Here is a 24,445-nt window from a genome sequence, read left to right on the forward strand (position 1 = left end):
ATTTCAGCTTTGAATACATTTTTCACTGGTGAGAGAACCTTTATTTTTATTTTTATTTTTTTGGCCAGGGCTCTGTGAACTGCTGTATTTTAGCAAAGTTCTGTTTTACAGCTGCTTTGATTTCTTTATTCTTTTCTGAATCTCAGCCAACTTAGATATCAATCCTTCTGCTGCTACCTTTAAATTGTTCTTCTGAAAGGCAGGGTTAGCTGCTGTGCTACTCATTTTTTCTTACTGAATTTACTAGATGTCTTTTTAAAAAAAATATCATCAGCATTCCCTTTAACACTTATCCTTTTAACACTGGCACTACCCCAGACTGTCAAGTCCCTTCTGAGCTCTGCAGTGTTCTTAGACTCTGTGCAAAACTCCTTTTAACTTCACATTCATTCAAAGACGATGGTGGCTGAAAGATTTCCCAGGAACCACATGGCTGGTTGTTCACAAGGGAGTGCATGTCTGTGGAGGAGCAGAGAAACTGCTGCCTGGCACAGTAGGGGTTAAAGAAAACCTGTGGGTTCAGCTAGCCTTGCCCCATTATACCTGCAGCCAATGCCAGGCCTGGAGGGGGGGAAAAGAAGGGTGCCTGGCTCAGTTAGGGGCTGACTGGCGAAAAGGCAGGAGCTTTTGGTTTGCCTGCCTGAAGGCATGGACCAGACTGGCAACCTGCCAGCCAATGCAGCCACTGGAGGCAAGTAACCCTTCCCCTGCCAAGGAGAGCCTGCAGGTACACCCCAGCTGTGAGGTAAGGGGACCAGCGAGGCCACACCCCAAACTCAAAGGACTTTCATAGGAAGCAGCCTGGGAAAACAGGTCCAGAACACACACCCTGGCCAAGAGAAAGATCCATCTCCCCTGTTTAGGGGGTTGAGTGACACAGGACTTCTAGGCCAGGGCCTGGTGTAGAGGCAGGGTCAGGTCCCCCTCTTGCCCCCCGACCAATGAGCCAGCCACTAGGCCGCCCAGCCACTGAAGGCCTTATTCCAATGTCCTTGTAGGGAAGCAGCAGTGGCTGTGCAGGGATCTGGTGCAGATGGGCCCTAATGAGAGACACTAGCTGAGCCTGTCTTGGAAATCCACAAGCTCCTATTTGCTTAAATAGAGACTGGACCCCAGGCACTAGGGCTGAAATGCCCTGACCCTCAGTAGTACTTCCCCAGGGACCCAAACAAGCAACGTTCTTGCTCCCTTTGAATTCTAACTGTAAGCCTCTGTTCCTAGGGTATTTGCAACCTTTCCCTTTCCTGCGAGCCCTAATGAAATGCCCTTTCCCTTAGCCATGTGTCTGAGTGGTAACTGGGCCCCACTAGGGGTAGCCCTGCAGTGCTTGCCGCTGAATTGTGGTGCACCTCTTTAATCTTACACGTATTCACCTGTGGCTGGGAAAAAGCAATTGACATCTGGAGGCATAAGGAGACTGCAGGGCCGCCATATGCCACCTGCTGATATTGAATTGGGAAGCAGCCCTTAAAACATTATAGCTCTGGGAGATCCTGCTGAGCTTTGTGCTAGAACCACAAGACCCAGCAATGGGATTCTCTTCAGACGGTAAATGTGCTAGAGAAAGAACATCGTCAAAAATGTTCTGAGTGAAAACAAGGCTTTGTTGTTGTAGTAAGGTTGCAACCTTATTTACAGCATTTGGTGCTGCAAACATTACAAATGACATTAGAATTTATGAACAGATAACACAATAGGCAAGGCTTAAAACATACAAATTGCCTGCAAGGTACTGCATGTTCTATACCAGATCATTAACCATGTGATCAAAGCAAAAAATAGATCCAGGAATCTCGCTGTTTTAAATCAGAGGGTATGTCTATACTACCCGCCGGATCAGCGGGCAGTGATCGATCCAGCAGGGGTCGATTCATCACATCTAGTCTAGACACAGTAAATCGACCCCCCCAAGCACTCTCCCGTCAGCTCCCGTACTCCACCAGCACAAGAAACGCAGGCAGAGTCGATGGGGGAGCAGCAGCAGTCGACTCACCACAGTGAAGACACCGCGGTGAGTAGATCTAAGTACATCGACTTCAGCTACGTTATTCACGTAGCTGATTTGCATCACTTTGATCGATTCCCCCCGGCCCTCCAGTGTAGACCAGGCCTGAGAGATAACAAAGAAAGAGAGTATCAGAGGGGTAGCCGTGTTAGTCTGGATCTGTAAAAGCAGCAAAGAATCCTGTGGCACCTTATAGACTAACTGACGTTTTGCAGCATGAGCTTTCGTGGGTGAAACAGTATAAAAGATGCCTTGCATCCGAAGAAGTGGGTATTCACCCACGAAAGCTCATGCTGCAAAACGTCAGTTAGTCTATAAGGTGCCACAGGATTCTTTGCTGCTTTTAAAGAAAGAGAGGAATATGATGCCAGACAGCTGGTGGCCCAAATCCCTCCTGCACCAAGTCCAAGTAGCTGGGCCTGGTGCAGGGGATTCCATGAGCACTGGGGCTTGCGGTACCCCACGCTGCAATGCTATTAGGAATTATTTTCATTATTAAACAGTTTATAAGCCACCAATTTCAATCTAAATTATACAAACACAGACCAGGAATAGAATATAAACCACTTAACATCTAAATTAGACACTTGTATGAACCAAACAGGAAATAAACATGTCATGTCTCAAACCCTTTAAAGAAAACTGTTGGCAAATGTTGTTTCTTTAATGATTTACACTGCACTTGCCAATTCTGCTAACCGGGACCAACCCCAAAACCCACCTGCCACGCATCTGTAGACATCCCCAAACACAACTTCCTAAATAATTTCCTCAGTGTCACCCCTCTTTACAGACAGAGTGACAGAAACACATGCAAACTGCTGGCCTCTCATCGCTGGGAAACAGCATCTCAGTACAATGTCCTAGGCAGAGCCGTGTAGGAGCTGTGATGTCCTCTCTGTAAAGCAGAGCCATCCCCTGTGTAGGCCTCTGAAGGACAGAATGGCACTCAGTGTGCCTGGGATGGACCACACTAAGAATGCTAGAGTCAGGGCAGACTGCAAAAAATAGGGCAGACAATCCCCAGAACTGGTGGTTTATTCTATAATTAGATTCACCAAGCCAGTAGCAAAAGAGCCCGTGCAGTACCACACTGGTTAACCAGAAGCCAAACACAGGCCCCTTTAGGCACTCCAGCCCTTGGCTCCCATCCAGACACAGAGATCTAATATAGTGAGGGGTGATTGAAAATCCAATTCACCGCAAGTGAGGTTCTTACTAATCCCAAAGGATCAGACACTTTCCCTCAGATCAAGATGCATCTCAGATCTGACCCAAATATCACACTATCAGCCAATCCTACATGTATCCAACGAAGTGGGTATTCACCCATGAAAGCTCATGCTCCAATACATCTGTTAGTCTATAAGGTGCCACAAGACTCTTTGCTGCTTTTACAGATCCAGACTAACACAGCTACCCCTCTGATACTTGACAGCCAATCCTTAGTAAACTAACTAAAAATGTATTAAGAAAAGATCAGAGTTAAAATAGTTCATAGATCATATACATATAAATGATTCCAAAGTCCTTAGATCAGGTTTGTAGCGGTGATGTTACAGACAGTTGGCTTGCAAAAGTCTCTCTGGTAACTTCCAAAAGATTGGACAGTGCTCAGTCCATAGTTCAAAATACTCCTTTTAGTTGTAAATCCACAGTCCAGAGAATTGGAGCAAGAAAGAGGCAAAATGGAGATGTCTCAGGTGCCTTTTATATCCTCTGCCAGGTGCTTGGAAAGTTACTGTCCCAGACAAAGCCCACAGCCCCTGTGTGTGGAAAGTTACTGGTCCAAGATGGAGTCCAGGGTCACAGGAGCATATCACAAACCCATACATGTTTTGCTGAATCACAGGGGCAGCCACTGGCTCCTTGCTGTCTGAGGCATCCACAGGAAAAACTATCTGGGTGGGATGAGTTTCTCCTATGGCCTGTCTTGAGATGATGTAAATCTATCTGGAGTGTATCACCCAGAAATACAACCCATGTTTAAGATACAAGTGCATAGTCAATATTCATAATTTCAGATACAAATATTATACAAGCATATAAACAGGATAATCATACTTAGCAATTCATAACTTTTCTATTGATACCCTACATGATATACTTTGTACAAGATTTATGGAAATTGTGTAACACTGGTAACAATGGTGATATAAATGGCCACCTTTCTTTATACACAGCATTACACTCAGTTTATGGCAATTCTTTTTGCTATAGTTGCCATGTCACAGAACAATACAAATCTGAAGTTTCCATCACAACAGTGGGTTTGGAATGAATTCACAAGGAAATAAACTATGTTGGGAATGACAGCATATTTAGACCTGATTGAAGCCTGCTGTAAATTTTAAGAGTCTTTTCTGATAATATTTAACAATGTCAGTAGAACAGTGCATGGGTAAGAAATTGCAGCGTAATCATGTTTAGTTTGTGTACATGTAAGAAATTGAAGAGTGCTCCTATTTGTGAGAAAAAGAAAAGATAAAGTAACTAAAAAGCTAGAAAAGCCCATCTTGAACTAACACTAACCCTGTACTGACAGAGGAGAGTTCACATGGAAACGAGACACTAATACGTATGCATAAGAAAAGCTAACCGAACGTCATAAATAAGTCTGTGTAACAAAGGGAGGTTGAAGGTGTTTTGTCCAGCGATGAAGGTGACTGCGATGAGATCATCCAGATTAGCTTCCCACTTGTAAATAATTGATCACTGCTTGCTGAGTGTTTTCCCATGATAAAGATTGGTTAGACCCATCTGCTGAGTAAGCGAATCTCAGTCCGACAAATGACAGGTCGACTAATGGCAGTAAGAAATGAATTAGAAGAGCAGCCCATTGCACCAGTGCTGGGGATGGACATTTTGGCAGGGTTTCCAGGAAGTTATTTCCAGGCGTTTTACATGTATCACTATGTGTAGCTGATCCTCCACCTTTGTTACTCCCACACTGAATCATCCCAGTGGTTGTTAAACCAGGCAGTGCATTCAGACAGGTGCAATTCCCAGAGTCAAGTGCTGATTTCATAGGATGGAAGAGCACAGCAGCACTGTCAGATTAAAGAGTTCTTTAAATATGAATCTTCAGGCCTTCTCTCTGCAGGCCCCTCAGATGCCCTTCCATGTCTGGAGAGAAGTCGTTCAAACTCAATCTAGGAACAAAACGGAAAACACGCAGGGTTATTGTCTGGGAACCCACAACCCAAATGGGTATAACTCTAGTACTGTTACAAAGCAAATTTTGGTCAGTAGTCCTATAGGAATTGGGCGTGTTACCAGAGACCTGGAATATCTGTCTTCCAGGATCAGTCTGTTTACAGGACTCTATGTTCTCTGTCTTTCTGAGAGGTCACAGTTAACTTCTATGTCACACCTTACAGCTGTCCTGCAAAAACAGCTCCATGACCGACACTAGTGTTTTACTGCAGGATTCATTCAATATTATCTTTATTTGTTAAGTACTGACAGGGTGCTTGGAGCTGTACAAGAGATTAAAGAGACCAAGTCCCTATCCCAATGAGCTTTGCCATTTAAAAAAACAACCAGCAATCAGACATAAAGAACTTCTAATATTTGTAATAGAAGGAGGCAGTGCTGGCTTGATATTGAGGTGGATTTATCCGTGGGCTTTGCGGAAGTAGTGGAATTAAAATGAAAAGAAGATGAGTGTCTGGCACACTTGAAGAGATCATAGTGGATGGCATGGAAGGAGGCACAAACACAACAGTGGAAGAAAGTAACTGAAGAACAGTGGGGCTGAAACTGCTGGTGAAGTGAAAGGGGTGAGGTGGGATCTGATAAGGTACAAGATCAGGGATGTCAGCCAGAGTAGAGCCTTGAAGGTGAGGATCATAATCTGAAAGTGACTTGTTACTGTAGGTCAGAGGAGTCAGTGGAGAGATCTGAATACAGGAGTGGTAGAGTCCAACTGGTAAGCGAGGAAGGTGACTTTGGCTGCTGCATTGTGGGTGGATTGGAGGGAAGCAAGGTGGGGAAGATGCTAAAAAGAAACCACACCAATGGGCATGGTATAAAAATCTAGATACATTTGCTGGGGGGAAAAGGAGCCCTGAAAGGAAGAGACTAGAGTAGTCAAGCCATCAGATCTTGTCCCTCTGATTAATCTTTGTGGATGCAGAAGAGGTCTCTTCAATGGGGTGCCAATGTGGTCCTATTATATAGTCAAACTCCAAGCCAAATTTTTCACTATGTTTGGCCATTGACATCACTGGTCTCCCGCACTGAGCCACCAAGACAGCCTAAAAACTTTCTAAATCCCAACCACCAGACTCCTATTACCACTGCTCATCTCTCCCCTATATCCCCAGAGTTCCTGTATTGTCAATCAAATGAGTATGCACACAGGAATCCAATAGCATGTCAGATGGGTTGGGCCAGCCCTGAACATCTTCCCAGACCGTTCTCTGATCAGGAGAGAATTCCGCTGACAATCATTACTCTTTTTCATAAATCCACTGGGGAGGGGTATGGAGGGAACGGGAGTTATGACAGTACAAGGTACTGGATTGATGGCCCTGAAGACTTAACCCTTTGATTAACCCCAGAACAGACACACCACAGGGAGCCCTCGCACACTCAGGCCCTGCCAGCATGCCCTATCCTTTGCTTGCAGAGATCCCCCCACCTCCAACAGTGATTGGGGAGTCCAGGATCTATGGCCCATTTAGTCACTGGCTTTTCTGCTGAGTTTACCAGCAAAGGGGAAGAACTGATGCCAGTTTGGGTGTTAATTTTTATGGGACTGAATCAAACTTGCCAATTTGTCTCACCCAGGTCACCCACCGGCCTGGGATCAAGAGGTGATAGGCTTCATAACCCGGTTCTCATCTCAGGCATCCCCTCTTGCATAACCAGATAATTTAATCAACAGATCTGCATATACATGGGAGACATTAAAAAAAAAGAGCAAAAGCCACTATGAGTCTGAACTGTGGGAGGAGCCGGAAGGTGCCATTTTACCTGATGTCGGTGAGGCTGGGGCTGGTCAGGATAAGGTGATGCATGTCTTCTGCGCACCGATCAGTGTAAACATTCGCACTCAGGTTCAGATGCCGGAGGGTGGAGTTTCTGGAGAGAGCAGAGCAGAGTCTCTCACAGGAGTCATCTGATAAACCATTTTCCTGGAGGCTGCATCAGAGCATTGGACAAATTCATTAGAGAAAAGCCTCTGGGCTGCATTGACAGTTCATATCTAATCGCCTAGGCCCATCTGAGCATCTCCCCACCATCTTCCCTGTATTGTTATTTTTGTTGTTTACATTATGATAACGCCTAGGAACGTTGATCAGGGATCAGGGTTTCATTGTGCTCGGCATACAGCCAGGGCTGGTCAAAACAGTTTTTCAGTAAAAAATTGGGTTTTATTAAAAAAAATGAAAAAAAAATGCAAAAAAAAGTGTACACTTTCCACAGAAATTTGTGGGAGGGATGGGGGGGAGGGGGACATTTTAACCAAAAAGCTGATGCTCTAGAAGACATTAGTGCCCTAAGGCAGAAGTGTCGCCGTCAGGTTAATACTTACACTAATTTCTGAATCTTGCATTGTGGGGCCTCAAGCACCTCTAACAGGGCATAGAGGCCATTGTTCCGCACTTTGTTTTTGGTCAGATCCAGACTGACGAGGGTCTGGTTCTCCTTGAGGGCGGAGGCCAGGTCGGTACAGCATGCTTCTGTGAACATGTTCTTCTCTAGTCTAGAGAGCAAAAAGGAAAAGAGAAAAATGTGAAAGGGAGAGGGAGGAAAAGATAAAGAGGAGACAAGGAAAAAGACAATGACAAGGCAGGAAAAGGATTGAAAATAAAACAGTAGAAGAAACAGGAGGATAAAGCAAAAAGAAAAAGTACCCAGAATAATAGACAGTGGGGCAGGAGGGTGGATGAAAGGAGTCGTGGACAATGAATGAAAGAAAGAAAGAATAGGAGAGAGGCCCCAGGAATCACCCAGATGTGAAGGAGCAGGCAAATCAGAATGAATGGAAAACAAATGAGGATGGAATGCAAGAGCCACAATGCAGAGAAGGGATGGAAGACGTAGGAGCAGAATGAGGCAGAAACAGGAAAAGGTTATGTTAGCTTTTCACTTCCTACATGTTTGACGCTCCAGCACTATACACAGTGTTTTTGAGAGCCAAGCTGGTTGCATGTTGGGATGTGATCGTGTCTTTGAAACTCTAGCAGAGGGACCAATACAATGCAATAACAGGCAGTCCCAGGAAGCGTAACGTTGAATTATGATCCTGTGTTAGACATGAGGCATCTGGTCCATGCCCAGGATGGTAGAATACAATTATTCCCAAACGCCTTGGCCATACTGATTGCAAAGTCTTTCCTGCCTGCTAGGTTTCTCCTTCCTATCAGGTATATGTATTTTGAATGATTTATCTTTGGATGTGTCAGCTTTGTTTGTACAAGTTGAACCTGAACTTCTTGTTTCCTGCCCATGGTTTTAACCTCTCTAGGTCCCTTTAGGCTTGACTACAAACAGATTTGCACTGAAATAACTAAACTGATTTTAATTCACATCTTTTGTTATTTTGGTACAAGTCTGTGTGAACTCTGATATTTCCAAATAAAAGTATCCTATTTTGATTTCATTTAAATTGTTTTTAAAAGCCTTTGGCTAAACTGAAATAGGATATTTGTATTCTGAGATAAGAGTATCCACACATAGATCTGCTTTGAAATAATTTAATGTGAATTCATGGATTCATATAATTTAAGGCCTGAAGGGACGGCCTTACCCCTTCTGCTTAACAATCTGTCGCAACTTGTATTTAGCTCAGACACTCCGCTTCCTTCCCCAGAGCAGAAGAAGAGCTCTGTGAAGCTCTAAAGCTTGTGCCTTCCACCAACAGAAGTTGAGCTAATAAAAGATACTACCTCACCTACCATGTTTTCTGTGTAGTTACTTACAGACGGTGATCAGTCATCCCTTAACCTTCTCTTTGTTAAACTAGCAGATTGAGCTCCATGAATTTCTTTTCCAATCCTTTAAGCATTCTCATGGCTCTTCTCTGCCCCATCAGCCATTCCAGTATTTTGCCCAGAAACAAAGTTAGGCTGACAAACCTATAATTATCTGAGTCATCCCTCTTTTAAAAATTGGCACAACATTAGCTTTCTTCCAGTCCTTTGGAACTTCCCTACTGTTCCAGGATGTATTGAAATTCAACATTAACAGTCCAGCCATCCGCTCAGCCAGTCTTTTAAAACTCTCAGAGGCAAGTTATGGATGATTTAAGAATGTCTGACTTTAGTAGCTATTAAAACTGATTCAGTTTTTCCAGTGAGAGTTTGTGTAGACAAACCCTTTGTATCATTTCTGTTCTCAAAGCTGTTTGCAGCTCCTCCCAATGTACTTTGATCTCTGAATGTAATTAACATGGTCTTTACTTCCTGTTCCAAACAATTCATTAAAATATTAAATAAAATGGGCCCTAATTCCAGTCCACAGAGTAAACCACAAAGTGCCTCCTCACAACTTTATAATCGGCCATTTATCATTACCCTTCCGCCCACTTTCATGCTATATACTGTCATTTGCAATACACTGTATCAAATGCTTTACTAAAATCCTGGTTCATTATATCTACTGCATTCCTTTCATATAGATATTTGTTCAACCAGTTTTGAGGGTATAGGGAAAATCTAGTATGTTATTGCAAATCTGTGAAAAATTATGCTTCTCTGGTTACCAGTGACATGCCCCTCAATGTTTTATAAGACAAGAGGAGTTTGTATCTTAACTATTCTGAATTTGGACATTCAGAATTAACAAATTATAGTATTACTTACAGGAATCATTTCACCCAGTACTGAAATGCAATCACCTCTGCAGTGGAGTACAGAAGCTGTACAACAGCGCACAGCAACATCACATGACAGTTTAGAGCAGTTAGTGAAGACTTTTCTAACAAACTGAAACAACAGAGGGAATTTATGGAAACAGAGTTCAATAAATCCAATTAGAATTTTGACCAGGTCATGCGATTTGATACTTCTAATCTTGTGAAGGTTGCCATGGGAACTTTAATGGTCACAAGCACTCAGGAGGGACCTAAGTTTTGTCTGTCAGTAGCATTGCCCTTGCTGGGATATTGGTTGAGTAGTGACTGAAAGGGAAGAGTGCCATGCCACACAGAACGTGATCATCCCCACTTCGTGCAGCATGCCGGCTTTACCTGGGAAGTCACTCATCAGGTCCAATGCTACTTAGCTTTTTGAAGATAGGACAAGGCCCCAGAACAAGACAGTACAACTGCAGGCATATCTCTTATTTGGAAATTAGAGACACTGAATTACTCTGAGGACAGACAGAAAACAAGCATGAAGTTACCTCAGGTCTTCTAGCCTACAGTTTGGATGCTTTAGTACAGAGCAAATATTCTTCATTGCCTCATCCTTCAAATCGTTGTCTGAGAGGCTTAGGGGGAAATGAATAGAGAGAATTACAAGCTTGGACACAGAGACACATTGTGTTAGCTTCAAAGCTGAAATCCTGGGCTGGGCTTTCTCTTCAGTCTCTTGGAGGTGTACTGTTTACTAAGACAGCATGGAGCTATGGATACGGCACGAGACTGACGAGCAGGACTTCTGGGATCCATCCCTAGCTCTGTTACAAATGAAAAAGTGCAATTCGCACATGCTCAGCAGGGACTGGTAGAGCTTAACAGCTAAAATCTCCCAAGCTCCCATCCACACTGAGCATGCTCCAGCCTCTCACTGCTCTTAGTGCTGCCCAGACTGCTCATGCACCATCCCCTCAGAGCAAAACGGAGCATGTTTTCATAGAATCATAGAATCTCAGGGTTGGAAGGGACCTCAGGAGGTCATCTAGTCCAACCCCCTGCTCAAAGCAGGACCAAACCCAACTAAATCATCCCAGCCAGGGCTTTGTCAAGCCTGACCTTAAAAACCTCTAAGGAAGGAGATTCCACCACCTCCCTAGGTAACCCATTCCAGTTCTTCACCACCTGCCTAGTGAAAAAGTTTTTCCTAATATCCAACCTAAACCTCCCCCTCTGCAACTTGAGACCATTACTCCTTGTTCTGTCATCTTCTACCACTGAGAACAGTCTAGATCCATCCTCTTTGGAACCCCCTTTCAGGTAGTTGAAAGCAGCTATCAAATCCCCCCTCATTCTTCTCTTCTGCAGACTAAGAGTTTTCAGCTGCTCCAGGCTGGGGTGGAGCAAAAACCCAGAACTCAGAGCAAGGAACCACCCCTCAATGTCCCCCTTGTCTCCCCTGCTGGGGCCCAGGCTGCACAGAGGAGGAGGATGCCTGATTTGAATGCAGAAAAGACAAAAGCCAGACCAGGGTGAAGGAAAGAAGTAGACTGGAACAAGGAGTATGGTGAGACTGGGACTGGAGTGGGGAGAGAAACTGGTACTGGGAGTTGTCGGGGAGACTGGCACTGGCTGAGCAAGGAGACTGGGAGCTGGTGGGGGATAGGCTAGATTGGGACTGATTGCTGGGGACTAGACACTAGACACGGAGCTGGGGACGTCTGGGGCAGGGCAGTAACTGAGTTTGAGTGAGGAGCCTATAGAGGGAAACTGGAACTGGAAACCAGTGTGGGCATAGGGGAGAGACAGCTCAGACAAGGAGCCAGGCATCGGGCGGGAACTGGGACTGGCTGGGCAAGGAGACTGGGACTGGGAGGTAAAGCCTGAGTAGTGGAGCCTGGGACTGGGTAGGCAAGGAGAATGGAACTGGAACAAGGACCACGGGTAGAGAAGAGACTTGACCTGACTCTGACAGGTTGGAGGAAAACAGTAAAAGAGTCTGTGCCCACTAGAGCACACTCCCCTCCAAAGTCTGGAATGGACCCCAAGATTCCCGTGTCTAACCATTCCTTGGCTGTCAGCAAATAGCCGTAAAATCCAGTGGCAAGGTGTCTCATCCTCCTGAGAGGCCACAAAGAGGGTGACAGCCTACTACTGCTATCAGTTACTCAGTTAGGTCAAGTGGCAGAGGTCTGTGCAGTGGATCTAGACCCTGCTACTAGCCTATGTGGTCATCAATAAGAGGCCACACAATGGGATTTCGGGGGGGGGGGGTCTGTTTGCTTTTTCTAAAACCTAGGAAATTACACACACACAAAACACAAGCCTAAGTTAAAAGAACATTATTAAGATTACAAAGTCAAGCACTCAAAAGTTAGGAAATGCCAGAATTCAAGGTTGACTGTGTAATCTTAATTAGCCCCATATGCATATTCATTATGCTAGCCTGGGTTTGGTTGTATGTTACCTAATGGTGTAACCTCTGTATCAGTAACACTGTTGTCTACCTGATAGCCCTGCTGAGGCCACTGACACGTCAAGTCCCTGATATTTTAAACTTTACACATGACCTCTTTTCCTACCTCAGTTCTCTGACTTTGTGCAGCTCAGGTCTGAGTCGTTCCAGGCCCTCGTTCTGGATGAAGCAGGAATCTAGGGTTAGGCGCTGTATTTCTTCACAGCAACTCAGAACATAAGAAAGGACTGTGCAATCCACCGGCATGAGGTATAACTCTGAGAAGTCCAGGTGGGTATCTTTACCCACCACATCACACACAAGTTGTTTGTTCTTGGATTCAAACAGCAAATTCAATACATTCATCAGCCTCCTCTTCCCTTCAGGATCGTCTCTGCTCTGCAGCTCCTCATAGTTCATCTCACCGAGCCACCCAATAACTTTGAGAGTTGCCTCGGCAGAGAACTTCCCCACGTATTCCTCCAGGGACCTCCTGGTTGCGGGATGGGAGAGCCCAGACAGGAAGCGAGAGAAGATCTCATAGTCACCTTCCTTACAGGACCTGGCTTTAGCCATTGTGTTTCTGAACTTGTCCTCCTTGTAATCTAGGTAATGCACGAGGGCAGCAAAGAACTCCTGGATGGTGAGGTGAAGGAAGGAGTAGGTCACCTGGAAAGAGCCCTTAGCTTGAGGGTTCTCCACCAAGAAGCCACTGAGGAATGGAGAAAATTCCACATTGGCAACCTGTAAGTGATGCGGCTGAAAGACAAGTGTGCGATCTGTGATGCCGTATTCAGCCAACCATCCGACACTTATCAATGTATCTCGCATCCGCTGTGGCTCAGGCCGCTCCTGAGTGTGATTGGCCATAATATGGGTGACGTAGCTGACAAAGAGCTGGGTCACTGTTTTGGGTGCAGGCTGTGGTCTCCCTGCCTTGGCAGTGAAGCAGGGTTTCAGGGCCGTGCATGTGATCCAGCAGTAAGACGGGTTGTAGCACAACGTGTACAGAACCTGACTGTCCCTCACATATGCAAAGGCCTCCCTGGAGACTCGCTCATCTCCAAAGAACATGGAAAAGTATCTTTCCCTTTCCTTGGAGAGGAAGCCCACGATACTGGCCACTCTATGGAAGACTCCAGCCTCCAAACTGCTCAGCTTGCTGGGGCGGCTGGTGAGCAGCACAGAACATCCCTTCAGCAGAGTCTGTTTCAGCAGGCTGGCGACAATCACAGTAACTGACTTCACATCCCCTGGATTCCTACACAGCTCATGGGCTTCTCCTCTCCTTAATTTCAAATCAGTCTTGCTCTCATCCAAGCCATCAAAGATGAAAAGCAGCTTCTCAGGGTCTTCCAGGACTCTTGGGAGCTTGTCCCAGAGGTGTGGATATGTTTGACAGAGCAGAGATTCTAGGCTCATCTTTTCCTCATTCACATCCCGGAACTTGAAGAAGAAAACAAAGGCAAATTTCTGGTAGTGCTTCCCCGTTGCCCAGTCAAAGATGAACTTCTGCACCAGGGTTGTCTTGCCCACGCCGGCTACTCCGCTCACCATCACAGACAGGGGGAGACGGTGGGATCGAAAGCACCAGCGGAAGAGCCGGTCAGGGGCGATGCGCTCCAGCTCACCCTTTATTCTCCTCTGGAGGCGATATTCATTCAGCTCCCCAGCTGCTGCTAAGGCCTCGTGCTCCTGGTGTGTCTGCTTCTTCAAGTGACGGTCTGAGATGACCTTGAGCTCCACATAGCGGTTAGTGATGGGGAAAGCCTGCCCTTCAGCTTGCCCTGGGGTCTTGTTTTCCTTCATCCTCCCTGTGAGCTCACGGAATTTGTCTTTGTGCTCTACCTGACAAGCTGAAAAGGAGAAATACGGTTATTTTCCCTCTCCCTCGTCTCATCACTGTTTATTTTATGAGGGTTAGTAAATGGAAATTTGATAGAAATCTTCTCCTCTAAATTGTACTCTGAGCAGACAATATGGTGAGGGGATTAGGTGGATGGATGCTCTGGACTCACTTGTTTGTTTCAGCTCCTCTCTCCTCTGCCGGGCCTGATCATGAATAGTTCTACTGGAATTCACCCTGAGTCTGACAGGACACCGCTGCACTATCAGGTACGGCTCATGTAATCCAGTAGGGAACAGAAACTTACCAGAATCCCTGCACTTGAGCAGAGGGACAGAGGCAAAGCAGAGATTCCCCAGAGACAATTTGGATACCCAGAAAAGACTTTAACCTCTCAATAACTCTCACTTCCTTTTCTTAGCTAATAAAGCTTTAGTTTACTACAGAACTGGCTATCAGTGTTGTCTTTGGCCTAAGATCTAGGTACCAGTTGATCTGGGGTACGTGACTGGTTTCTTGGGACTGGCAGTAACCTGATGTGATGTGATTTCTGGTTTAAGTGACCTTTTATCACAAAGTTCAGTTTGTCTGAGTGGAGAGTCTAAGGGGACTGCCTGTGACTGTGGTAAGACTGGGATAGTGATCCAGGAGTTCACATTTGTCACTGGCTTGGTGAAATCTAATCATAGAACACACCACCAGTGTGGGGTCTCTGCCCTGTTTTCTGACAGTCTGCCCTGAGGTGCACACTCACAGTCATGACCCACTTCAGACAGCGTGACAGGGTTTGCCCCCTCCTAGTTCTTCCTGGGACACAAAACCCAGGGGAGCAGGCAGGAGGCAGGGCTATGGTCTATACTGCACACCAGAGCTGGTTGGGCACATGGGTATACACTGCACCCCTTAAAGGGGGGAAGCAGAAGACATGCCCCCCCCCGCAGGGTGTGGAACTCCAAGAGGAGCTGTGCCTCATTGAAGCATAGCACCTCTCAGAGCTCCCACTGGGGCCAGCAGTCTCCACACTGCCCCCAGGCCAGGCCTGTGATCGAGCCCTTCTTGGCTTGACAAGAGACACAGTGTTGGCAGAGTTAAGTGCTGTTCAGTTCCCTCACGGTACCTCTCAGTTCTGGGTCGAGGGTGTGTCCCGATTCATTCAGGAGAATTTCCTGTAACAGATTGTGACCTAAACAGAGAAAGAGAGAGAGAGAGAGACTGCGCTGTTAGCTGGCATGGAAGAGCGTACCCAATGCTTGTATGTTAGCAGCTCGAATAGATCCAGTCCAGCTCTGAATTCCCCCTGTGGGGCTCCATGTTTTGAATATCAGGACCTGTAGGCTAATGAGGTCTCAGCGACATCACACCCAAAGAACCATTGTGTTGCCCTCTCCTACTACTGGCTGCTCTATCTTGTACCTCACATTCCCCTGTATTCCCCCATCCATCTCCTTCCTGCTCCCCACATTCCCCTGCCCCCGTGATGGAGTGCTGGGCTGCAGCAGGGGGACCAGCACTCCGATCACTGGATCGCCAATTCAATCACCCCCGACTAAACCTGGGGGGCAAAGCTGTGCATAACTGATAGATTGGAGATGGGCTGGATTAGCCCAGAACTAGAAAAGGCCCAGGAAGGGAGTGCTCGAGGGGCAAGGGGGGGAAGAGGGTAACTAGCCTGTGGATTGAGGGGAAGCAGGGGATATGGTATATTTTGACTTTACTAAGGCTTTTAATATTGTCTTGCATGGCCTCATAAACAAACTAGGGAAATACAACCTAGTTGGTGCTACTATAAGGTGGGTGCATAACTGGTTGGAAAACTATTCCCAGAGAGTAGTTATTGGTGGTTCACAGTCATGCAGGAAGGACATAACAAGTGGGGTCCTGCAGGGATCAGTTCTGGGTCTGGTTCTGTTCAATACCTTCATGAATTATTTAGATAATGGCATAGAGAGTACGCTTATAAAGTTTGTGGATGATGCCAAGCTGGGAGGGGTTGCAAGTGCTTTGGAGGATAGGATTAAAATTCAAATTGATCTGAACAAAGTGGAGAAATGGTCTGAAGTAAATAAGATGAAATTCAATAAGGACACATGCTAAGTACTTCACTTAGGAAGGATCAGTTGCACACATACAAATGGGGAATGGCTGCCTAGGAAGGAGTACTGCAGAAAGGATCGGGGGCATCATAGTAGATCACAAGCTTAATATGATCCAAAACAGTAACATTGTTGCAAAAAAAGTAAACATCGTTCTTGGATGTATTAGCAGGAGTGTTGTAAGTAAGACACAAGTAGTAATTCTTCCACTCTGCGCTGATTAGGCCTCAGCTGAAGTGTTGTGTCCAGTTCTGGATGCCACATTTTAGTTGCAGAGGGGGAGGTTTAGGCTGGATATTAGGAAAAACTTTTTCACTAGTAGGGTGGTGAAGAACTGGAATGGGTTACCTAGGGAGGTAGTGGAATCTCCTTCCTTAGAGGTTTTTAAGGTCAGGCTTGACAAAGCCCTGGCTGGGATGATTTAGTTGGGTTTGGTCCTGCTTTGAGCAGGGGGTTGGACTAGATGACCTCCTGAGGTTCCTTCCAACCCTGAGATTCTATGATTCTATGAAAGATGTGGACACATTGGAGGAAGTCCAGAGAAGAGCAACAAAAATTATTAAAGGTCTAGAAAACATGACCTGTGAGGGAAGATTGAAAAAATTGGGTGTGTTTAGTCTGGAGAAGAGAAGACTGAGGGGGGACATGATAACAGTTTTCAAGTACTTAAAAGGTTGTTACAAGGTGGAGGGAGAAGACTTGTTCTTCTTAACCTCTGAGGATATGTCAAGAAGCAATGGGCTTAAATTGCAGCAAGGGAGGTGTAAGTTGGACATTAGGAAAAACTTCCTAATTGTCAGGGTGGATAAGCACTGGAATAAATTAACCTTGGGAGGCTGTGGAATCTCCATCATTCGAGATTTTTATGAGCAGGTTAGAGAAATACCTGTCAGAGATGGTCTAGATTATACTTAGTCCTGCTTTGAGTGCAGGGGACTGGACTAGAAGATTTCTCGAGATCCCTTCCAGTCCTACGATTCTATGATTCTATGAATCCCTGGCTGGGATGATTTAGTTGGGTTTGGTCCTGCTTTGAGCAGGGGGTTGGACTAGATGACCTCCTGAGGTCCCTTCCAACCCTGAGATTCTATGATTCTATGATTCTATGAATTGAGAGGTACACTGAAAATATGTTCCTAAAGTCTGTATCAAGGCAGAGTTGACAAACAGGTTTTCTGTTAGATCACAGACGTTTATTCACCTGTCCACATGTAAATTAAACATTGTAAGCCAAGACAATAGAAGCTCTATTTACATATGAAGTCAACAGGGAGGCAGTTCACCAAAGAATAAATTATGGGGTTTGTCCTGACTCTGGGGACAAACAATAAACTTTGGGAGATATAAGAAGAAGTCAAGGAAGACACCACTTTATCCTGCACTTAGCAAGTAATTGGGCAGTGGGATTGCTGTGATGTGTCATTCCATATTCTTTATGAAAATATGCTTATGATATGAATATGACATAACTGAGATATACTTTATGCTGTTCCCTTGGGGACAGCAGACCTGGCATCACTGAGAGCGCTCAGTGGAGGACGGGCTGGACACTCCAGGGGGGATGCTTCAAAGGGGCTCAGGGACTGGGGTGCACCTAGTGTTAGCCTGCAAGGCAATGTAAGGGCTGGCATAGCCTGGAGGCGATTGCTAGGGTGGCAACAGGCTGGTGGTGTCAGGGAGCTGACACACAGTTAAGCACAAGCAAGACTCCCTCACTCTGGAGGCAGGGGGGTGACTTACAGTACTGGGTACCCCAAGAACCATCACATATGGATCTTGGCATACATGCCCAGATAGCTGTGTCACGGCCAGCTTTGGCACCAGTGTGGACAGAGGGCATGACAGCATCGTAATGTGGTCACACTAACTGGGATTGTTTAGTCTGCAGAAGAGAAGAATGAGGGGGGATTTGATAGCTGCTTTCAACTACCTGAAAGGGGGTTCCAAAGAAGATGGATCTAGACTGTTCTCAGTGGTACCAGATGACAGAACAAGGAGTAATGGTCTCAAGTTGCAGTGGGGGAGGTTTAGGTTGGATATTAGGAAACACTATTTCACTAAGAGGGAGGTGAAGCACTGGAATGGGTTACCTAGGGAGGTGGTGGAATCTCCTTCCTTAGGGTTTTTTTTTAAGGTCAGTGTAGCAGGGTGCTGGTGCAAAGGCACCTACTTAGCCCCTGCTCAGCCAGCCCCAATCAGGAGAACTAGCTTGGGGCTAGGGAAAAGGCTGGTGCCTGGCCTCTGGGACTGGCTGCACCTGTGGGCCTGCTAGTAGGAGAGCTATAAAGGCTGGCTGGCAGCCAGTGCAAAGGGGGGAATGGCCAGGGAAGAGGTAGTCTCTAGGCTGAAGGGAGATGCCTCTGTAACAGAGGAGATAGAAAGACCTGTAAGTTTGTAAATAGCATTGCTGGTGGTGGGAACCGAATGTAAATAAAAGCCACGGGTGCTGCAGTAAAAAAGCCTCACCGTGCTTTCTTGAGGGAGCACAGAGCTCAGCAGAGGGGGGCGGCCCAGAAAAGGACCCGGTTACACGTGGGGGCTTGTCCGGGATCCGAGCCATAGACGCAGTGTGGCAGCCTGGGCATGGAGAGCACCCTGCAATGGCTCGCCGAGCAGCAAACAGAAATGCAGAAGACACTACAGTCTTTCCAGGAGTCCCACCAGGTGGAGCGGCAGGCTCTCCTCGTCTGGCAGACTGAGCAGCAGAAAGTCCTCCAGGACTTTATCAAGGAGCAGTCAACGGTACAGCAACAGCTCCTGCAGAAATTGGTGAGTCCTGCTGTGGTGGGGGATGGTGCCCGGACTCCAGGCCTCAGCCTTTGTAAGATGGCCCCCGCCGATGACCCTGATGCCTTTTTGGGCACCTTTGAGCGGGTGGCCCTGGGAGCCGGCTGGGATCGTACCACCTGGGCCCTACGGCTCGGCCCTTATCTCACCGGGGAGGCGCAGGCCGCGTATATGGCCCTGACGGCGATCCAAGCCAGGGATTACGATGCGGTGAAGGTGGCAATCTTAGACCGCCTCGGGTTGTTGGCCGAGAAATACCGCCAGAAGCTTCGGGCAGCCCGATGGACAGGGCGTGTGCAGCCCCGGGCCTTTGCGCAAAAGCTATTGGACTGGGCAACCCGGTGGTTGAGGCCCGATGCCCACACGGTGGGCCAGATAATGGACCAGGTGGTCCTTGAACAGTTTCTACAGGGCCTCCCTGACAGCGTGCGGGTTTGGGTGTGGCGACATCAGCCGGCCACTCTGGAAGCGGCCGTGCAAAGGATTGAGGAATATGCGGAGGCTGACTTCCCAGTGAGGGAGCATCGAGTCCTGCGAGACCCAGAGGGGGGCAGGAAACCCCGTGAGCACAGCGGGGTGAAGCCGCCGGACCGGCGACAGGAGGAGCCCAAGGGGACCTCTAGCCGCCCGGGGCAGTTCGTGTGTTGGCGATGTGGTCAGCTGGGACACAAAAGTCGGGACTGCCCGGTGATGGAGTGTGGGGCGGCGGACTTTTGTGGATGGACTAGGAGTGGGGCGTGGGAAAGGAGGCGTGGGTTGGCCACCATCCCGGTGCGGGTAGGGAAAAGGACCCATAGGGGTCTGGTGGACACGGCCTCCGCCCGCTCCTTTGTACAGCAGCGCGTGGTGGAGCTGCACTGGCTTATCCCGGGTGGACGGATGTGGGTGGAGTGCATCCACGGGGATAAGAAATGTTGTCCCGTGGCCCGGGTACCTCTTGAAATAGACAGGCGGTTTACCTAGAAGCGGGTGGGGGTAATAGAAGGGTTAGCTTACCCCGTGGTCCTAGGGCAAGACTGGTGCTTTCCCCTGAGGGGAAAGGCGGCTGGGGGGAAGCAACCAAGAACGAGGGGAAAAAGAACCCTGGAAGGGGAGAGCAAGGCCCCGGGGGAGGCGGATTGGGAGCAAGAGAAGGCCCCACAACCTCTGGGGGGAGAAGTAGAACAGCCTAGACAACAGAGCCAGGAAAGTAAACGAGGGAATGACTGAGGAGCCCAGGGAGCTCCTGGGGCAGGACCACCTGGGGAAGGGAGCCCTTGGGGAGGTAGAAAGCATTCAGCAGGGGGAGGCCCAGCAGCAAAGGGACGGAGGGCCTAGACCAGAGACAGGGGGCCGACTCGGGGCAGTGGGCTCTGAGCCATCACCCCCACTAGAAAGGAAAGAGGAGCCTCTGGCGCGGCCGGTCCAGCCGTGTGAATGGTGTGAGGACCTCTGGGTAAGCGTGGACCTGTGGGGTGCCTCACCCCCTACCCAATGTGCCTTTTGTGGGTGGGGAGTGCAAAAGCCCCATGGGGTTGTTTCAGGGGACCCCTCGGCTGGGCAGGGTGCCCAACCTCAGAATAAAATCCCTGGCCGGGGAAGGCGAGGCAGAGGGAGGCCAGGCCTGGCACCAGTTTAAGCGGGGAGGTATGTAGCAGGGTGCTGGTGCAAAGGCACCTAATTAGCCCCTGCTCAGCTAGCCCCAATCAGGAGAACTAGCTTGGGGCTAGGGAAAGGGCTGGTGCCTGGCCTCTGGGACTGGCTGCACCTGTGGGCCTGCTAGTAGGAGAGCTATAAAGGCTGGCTGGCAGCCAGTGCAAAGGTGGGAATGGCCAGGGAAGGGGTAGTCTCCAGGCTGAAGGGAGACTTGCTGTAACAGAGGAGATGGAAAGACCTGTAAGTTTGTAAATAGCATTGCTGGTGGTGGGAACCGAATGTAAATAAAAGCCACGGGTGCTGCAGTAAAAAAGCCTCACGGTGCTTTCTTGAGGGAGCACAGAGCTCAGCAGAGGGGGGCGGCCCAGGAAAGGACCCGGTTACAATCAGGCTTGCCAACGCCCTGGCTGGGATGATTTAGTTGGGGATTGGTCCTGCTTTGAGCAGGGGGTTGGACTAGATATCTCCTGATGTCCCTTCCAACCCTGAGATTCTATGTCAGTGATTTTCAAACTTCTGTACTGGTGACCCCTTTCAAATAGCAAGCCTCTGAGTCTGACCCCCACTTATAAATTTAAAACAATTTTTTATATATTTAACACCATATTAAATGCTGGATACAAAGCAGGGTTTGGGGCGGAAGCTGACAGCTTGTGACCCCCCCAATGTAATGGAGTCAGGACCCCCTGAGGGGTCCCGACCCTCAGTTTGAGAACCCCTGCAGGGTGAGTTAGGCTACCACAGGTTAAATTTCCCCATGCTTAGTGTGCAGTGAAGACGTAGCTTAAGATTAATTAACTAACCCCACAGAACACAGCCCTGATCTGAGGGCTTGACAAGGAAAAGCCTGTTGTGAAGAACATAGATTCCCATGGATTTCCCCAGTTGACTTGTTCCCCACTCTGTGCGATGGGTACGTTACCGTTCTGAATTATTTCATCCAGCATCCCATGGAGATTGGGGTGAGCCCATCTGCTCTGCAGAGCAAACAGACACTCCCAGAGACCCAGCCTCGCGGCAGAGCTCACAGCAAAAATATCACGCACTAGCTTCTCTGCGGCACTAGTTGAGTCGTGGTTCTTCTCCCAGTCACTGTAATCCTAAAACACCGAGGGACACAAGAGGTGGAAGAATCAGAAACAGCCTGCAGTGGCAGTGGGGGTGGGGGAGCTTCTATACAGTATTCAGAAGAGTGACATAGAACCATGGATATGGAGGACAGAAAGGGACCTAGATAGATCATCTAGTCCAGTCTCTGGCACTGACACAGGGCTCAGTATTATCTAAACCTTCCCTGACAGGTGTTTGTCTAACCTGTTCTTAAACACCTCCAATGATGAAGATTCCACCACCTCCCTAGGTAATTTGTTCCAGTGCTTAACCTCTCTGACGGTTAGGAAGTTTTTCCTAATGTCCAACCTAAACCTCCCTTGCTACAATTTAAGCCCATTGCTGCTTGTCCTATCCTCAGAGGTTAAGGAGAACAGTTTGTCACCCTCCTCTTTACAACAAGCTTTTACATATTTGAAGACTGTTATCATGTCCCCCTCAGTCTTCTCTTCTCCAGACTAAACCCACCCTTTTTAAAAAATCTTTCCGAGTAGGTCAGAGTTTCTAGACCTTTAATTATTTTTGTTGCTCTCCTATTGACTCTCCAATTTGCCCATATCTTTCCCAATGTGTGGTACCTGGAACTAGACCCAGTATTCCACTTGAGGCTGTATCAGGGGCCCATAACATCCTATGGCCAAGGGCTACTTCCTAAAATTGACCATCTGGGCAGTTGGGCCATGATTATAAGGGCAACAAAAGGCTCTGTCATAGCAGAGTGACCTGGTGGTGGGGTAAAGGCTGCATGTGGCATTGATAGACCAGCCCCAGCTCTCATTCCCCAAATCAACCGAGACTGGGGACACTGAAGCATTTCCATTGCTAGGAGAGGTGTGGGGCAGGCGTCCTACTCTTACAGAGCCCCTTAGTGGCCTCCTCAGGAATTATAATTAATGGAACAGAACTAATGGATTGTTTCTCTTTCAGAAAACACTCTTGCCTGCAGAGACAGAGCCGACCCGTGCCTGCTGTAGTTGAAAGGGAGCTTGAGACACAAGGCCTTGTATCAGAGCAGTATAGGGCCTGAGGCCCAAACTAAAGTAGTGGTCAGGCCCTCCTAATATAAAGCGAAGTTAGCAAGGTACAGGCTGAGCGCAGAAATTAGGCTCTGCCTGCGCGCAGGCTCATGTTAGGATATACATATTCAGGCCTGTCTGCAAAGGCCTAGACTCATGTGCTCCAGCCCCCTAATCATTTTTGTTGCCCTCCGCTGGACTCTCTCCAATTTATCCACATCCTTCTTGTAGTGTGGGGCCCAAAACTGGACACAGTACTCCAAATGAGACCCCAGCAATGCCGGATAGAGGGGGATGATCACATCCCTTGATCTGCTGGCAATGCTCCTACTTATACAGCCCAAAATGCCATTAGCCTACTTGGCAACAAGGGCACACTACTGACTCGTATCCAGCTTCTTGTCCAGTGTAACCCCTAGGTCCTTTTCTGCAGAATGCATATATGGCTAGGGTGACCAGATGTCCCGATTTTATAGGGATAGTCCTGATTTTTGGGTCTTTTTCTTATATAGGCTCCTATTATCCCCCACCCCTGTCCTGATTTTTCACATTTTCTATCTGGTCAGCCTATATATGGCTAGCAGCAGCCCTAGACTCTCCTGTCCTGGAAAAAGACAACCCTGTGTTCGCAAACCCTATCTGCCCTGATATCCAAGGACAAGGATTCTCTAGGGAAATGAGAATGTCAGCTCGGGCAACTTTAGCCGGGGGTCCATTGTTATATGGAGGGCGCAGTACCTGGGCCTGCTGAGCAGTGATGATGTGTCTGCTGATGAGTTCCTGCAGCACAATGGGAATGTCATTCTCTATGACATAGACCATGTCGGGTCGGAAGTGCTCGCTCAGCCTCTTCAGCTGCCCAGGGCTATAATTATCCATGTGTTTGCTGAAGGCTTTGACGTCACCTGTGGAGAAGACCAGCACTTAGACACCGTGGCGCATACTGACTGGCATGGACCCATGCCCATTCTATGATCTCTAATCCCAGAGCTCAGGTCCTCTGGCTGTGGGGGCTGAGCTCTACTGCTTGGTCCATAATGAGAGGTCACAGCGGGTGATGCAGTAGGGGAGCTACACAGATACTCTCCTCCCAGCTTTTGCCCAGATTAGACTATCTGATGTATAAAAAAGCTTAGAAGTGGCTCGTAGCTAAGGCTGTAGTTTGTACAGCACCTAGCACAACGGTCTGGGGATCCATGACTGGGGCTCCTAGGTGCTGCAGTAATACAGATAATGAATAAGGCTAATATTTTGTCACGGAGGTCACAGAAGTCATGGAATCCATGACTTCCAAAGACCTCTGTGACTTCAGCCCAGAGCTGCAAGGTCCCGCTGCCTCCTGCAGCGGCAGGGAGCTGAGAGGTACCCTCACCGCCTGAGGCAGCAGTGCCCCCAAGCCAGGGTTATCCTGCAGCTCACCGCCCGCTGCAGCAGCAGGGGTCCCTGGAAGCTCCTGGCCGCCACCATGGGGCAGGAGGATGCCAGCAGCTCCCCGCCGCTGCCATGGGGCAGGGGCATCCCAGCAGCTGCCCACCGCCACCATAGGGCAAAGGCATCCCAGCAGCTCCCCACTGCTGCCATGGGACGGGGGGGATTCCCACAGCTCCCCACCACTGGGGAAGGGGCAGGGAAACCCTGAAGCTCCCCTCCGCCATAGGGGAACCCTAGAGCTCTGAGCCCCCACTGATGGT

At 48.0% G+C, this 24,445-nt stretch overlaps 1 protein-coding gene across 1 annotated transcript; it reads right to left on the bottom strand.

Annotated features, from left to right (window-relative positions):
* Nucleotides 1-2,305: 2,305 nt before the first annotated feature.
* On the bottom strand, nucleotides 2,306-22,400 carry LOC123351384 (NACHT, LRR and PYD domains-containing protein 12-like). The gene is made up of 8 exons (XM_044990683.1): nucleotides 22,317-22,400; nucleotides 21,551-21,728; nucleotides 15,231-15,296; nucleotides 12,395-14,123; nucleotides 10,361-10,447; nucleotides 7,548-7,718; nucleotides 6,986-7,153; nucleotides 2,306-5,157 (listed from the first exon to the last, which is right to left on the bottom strand). Exons 2-8 carry the CDS (start codon nucleotides 21,573-21,575, stop codon nucleotides 5,076-5,078), a joined length of 2,328 nt encoding a protein of 775 aa, XP_044846618.1. The 5' UTR covers nucleotides 21,576-21,728; nucleotides 22,317-22,400; the 3' UTR covers nucleotides 2,306-5,075.
* Nucleotides 22,401-24,445: the final 2,045 nt, after the last annotated feature.

Source organism: Mauremys mutica, chromosome 17 (assembly GCF_020497125.1).
Source record: "Mauremys mutica isolate MM-2020 ecotype Southern chromosome 17, ASM2049712v1, whole genome shotgun sequence".
Taxonomy (NCBI): domain Eukaryota; kingdom Metazoa; phylum Chordata; order Testudines; family Geoemydidae; genus Mauremys; species Mauremys mutica.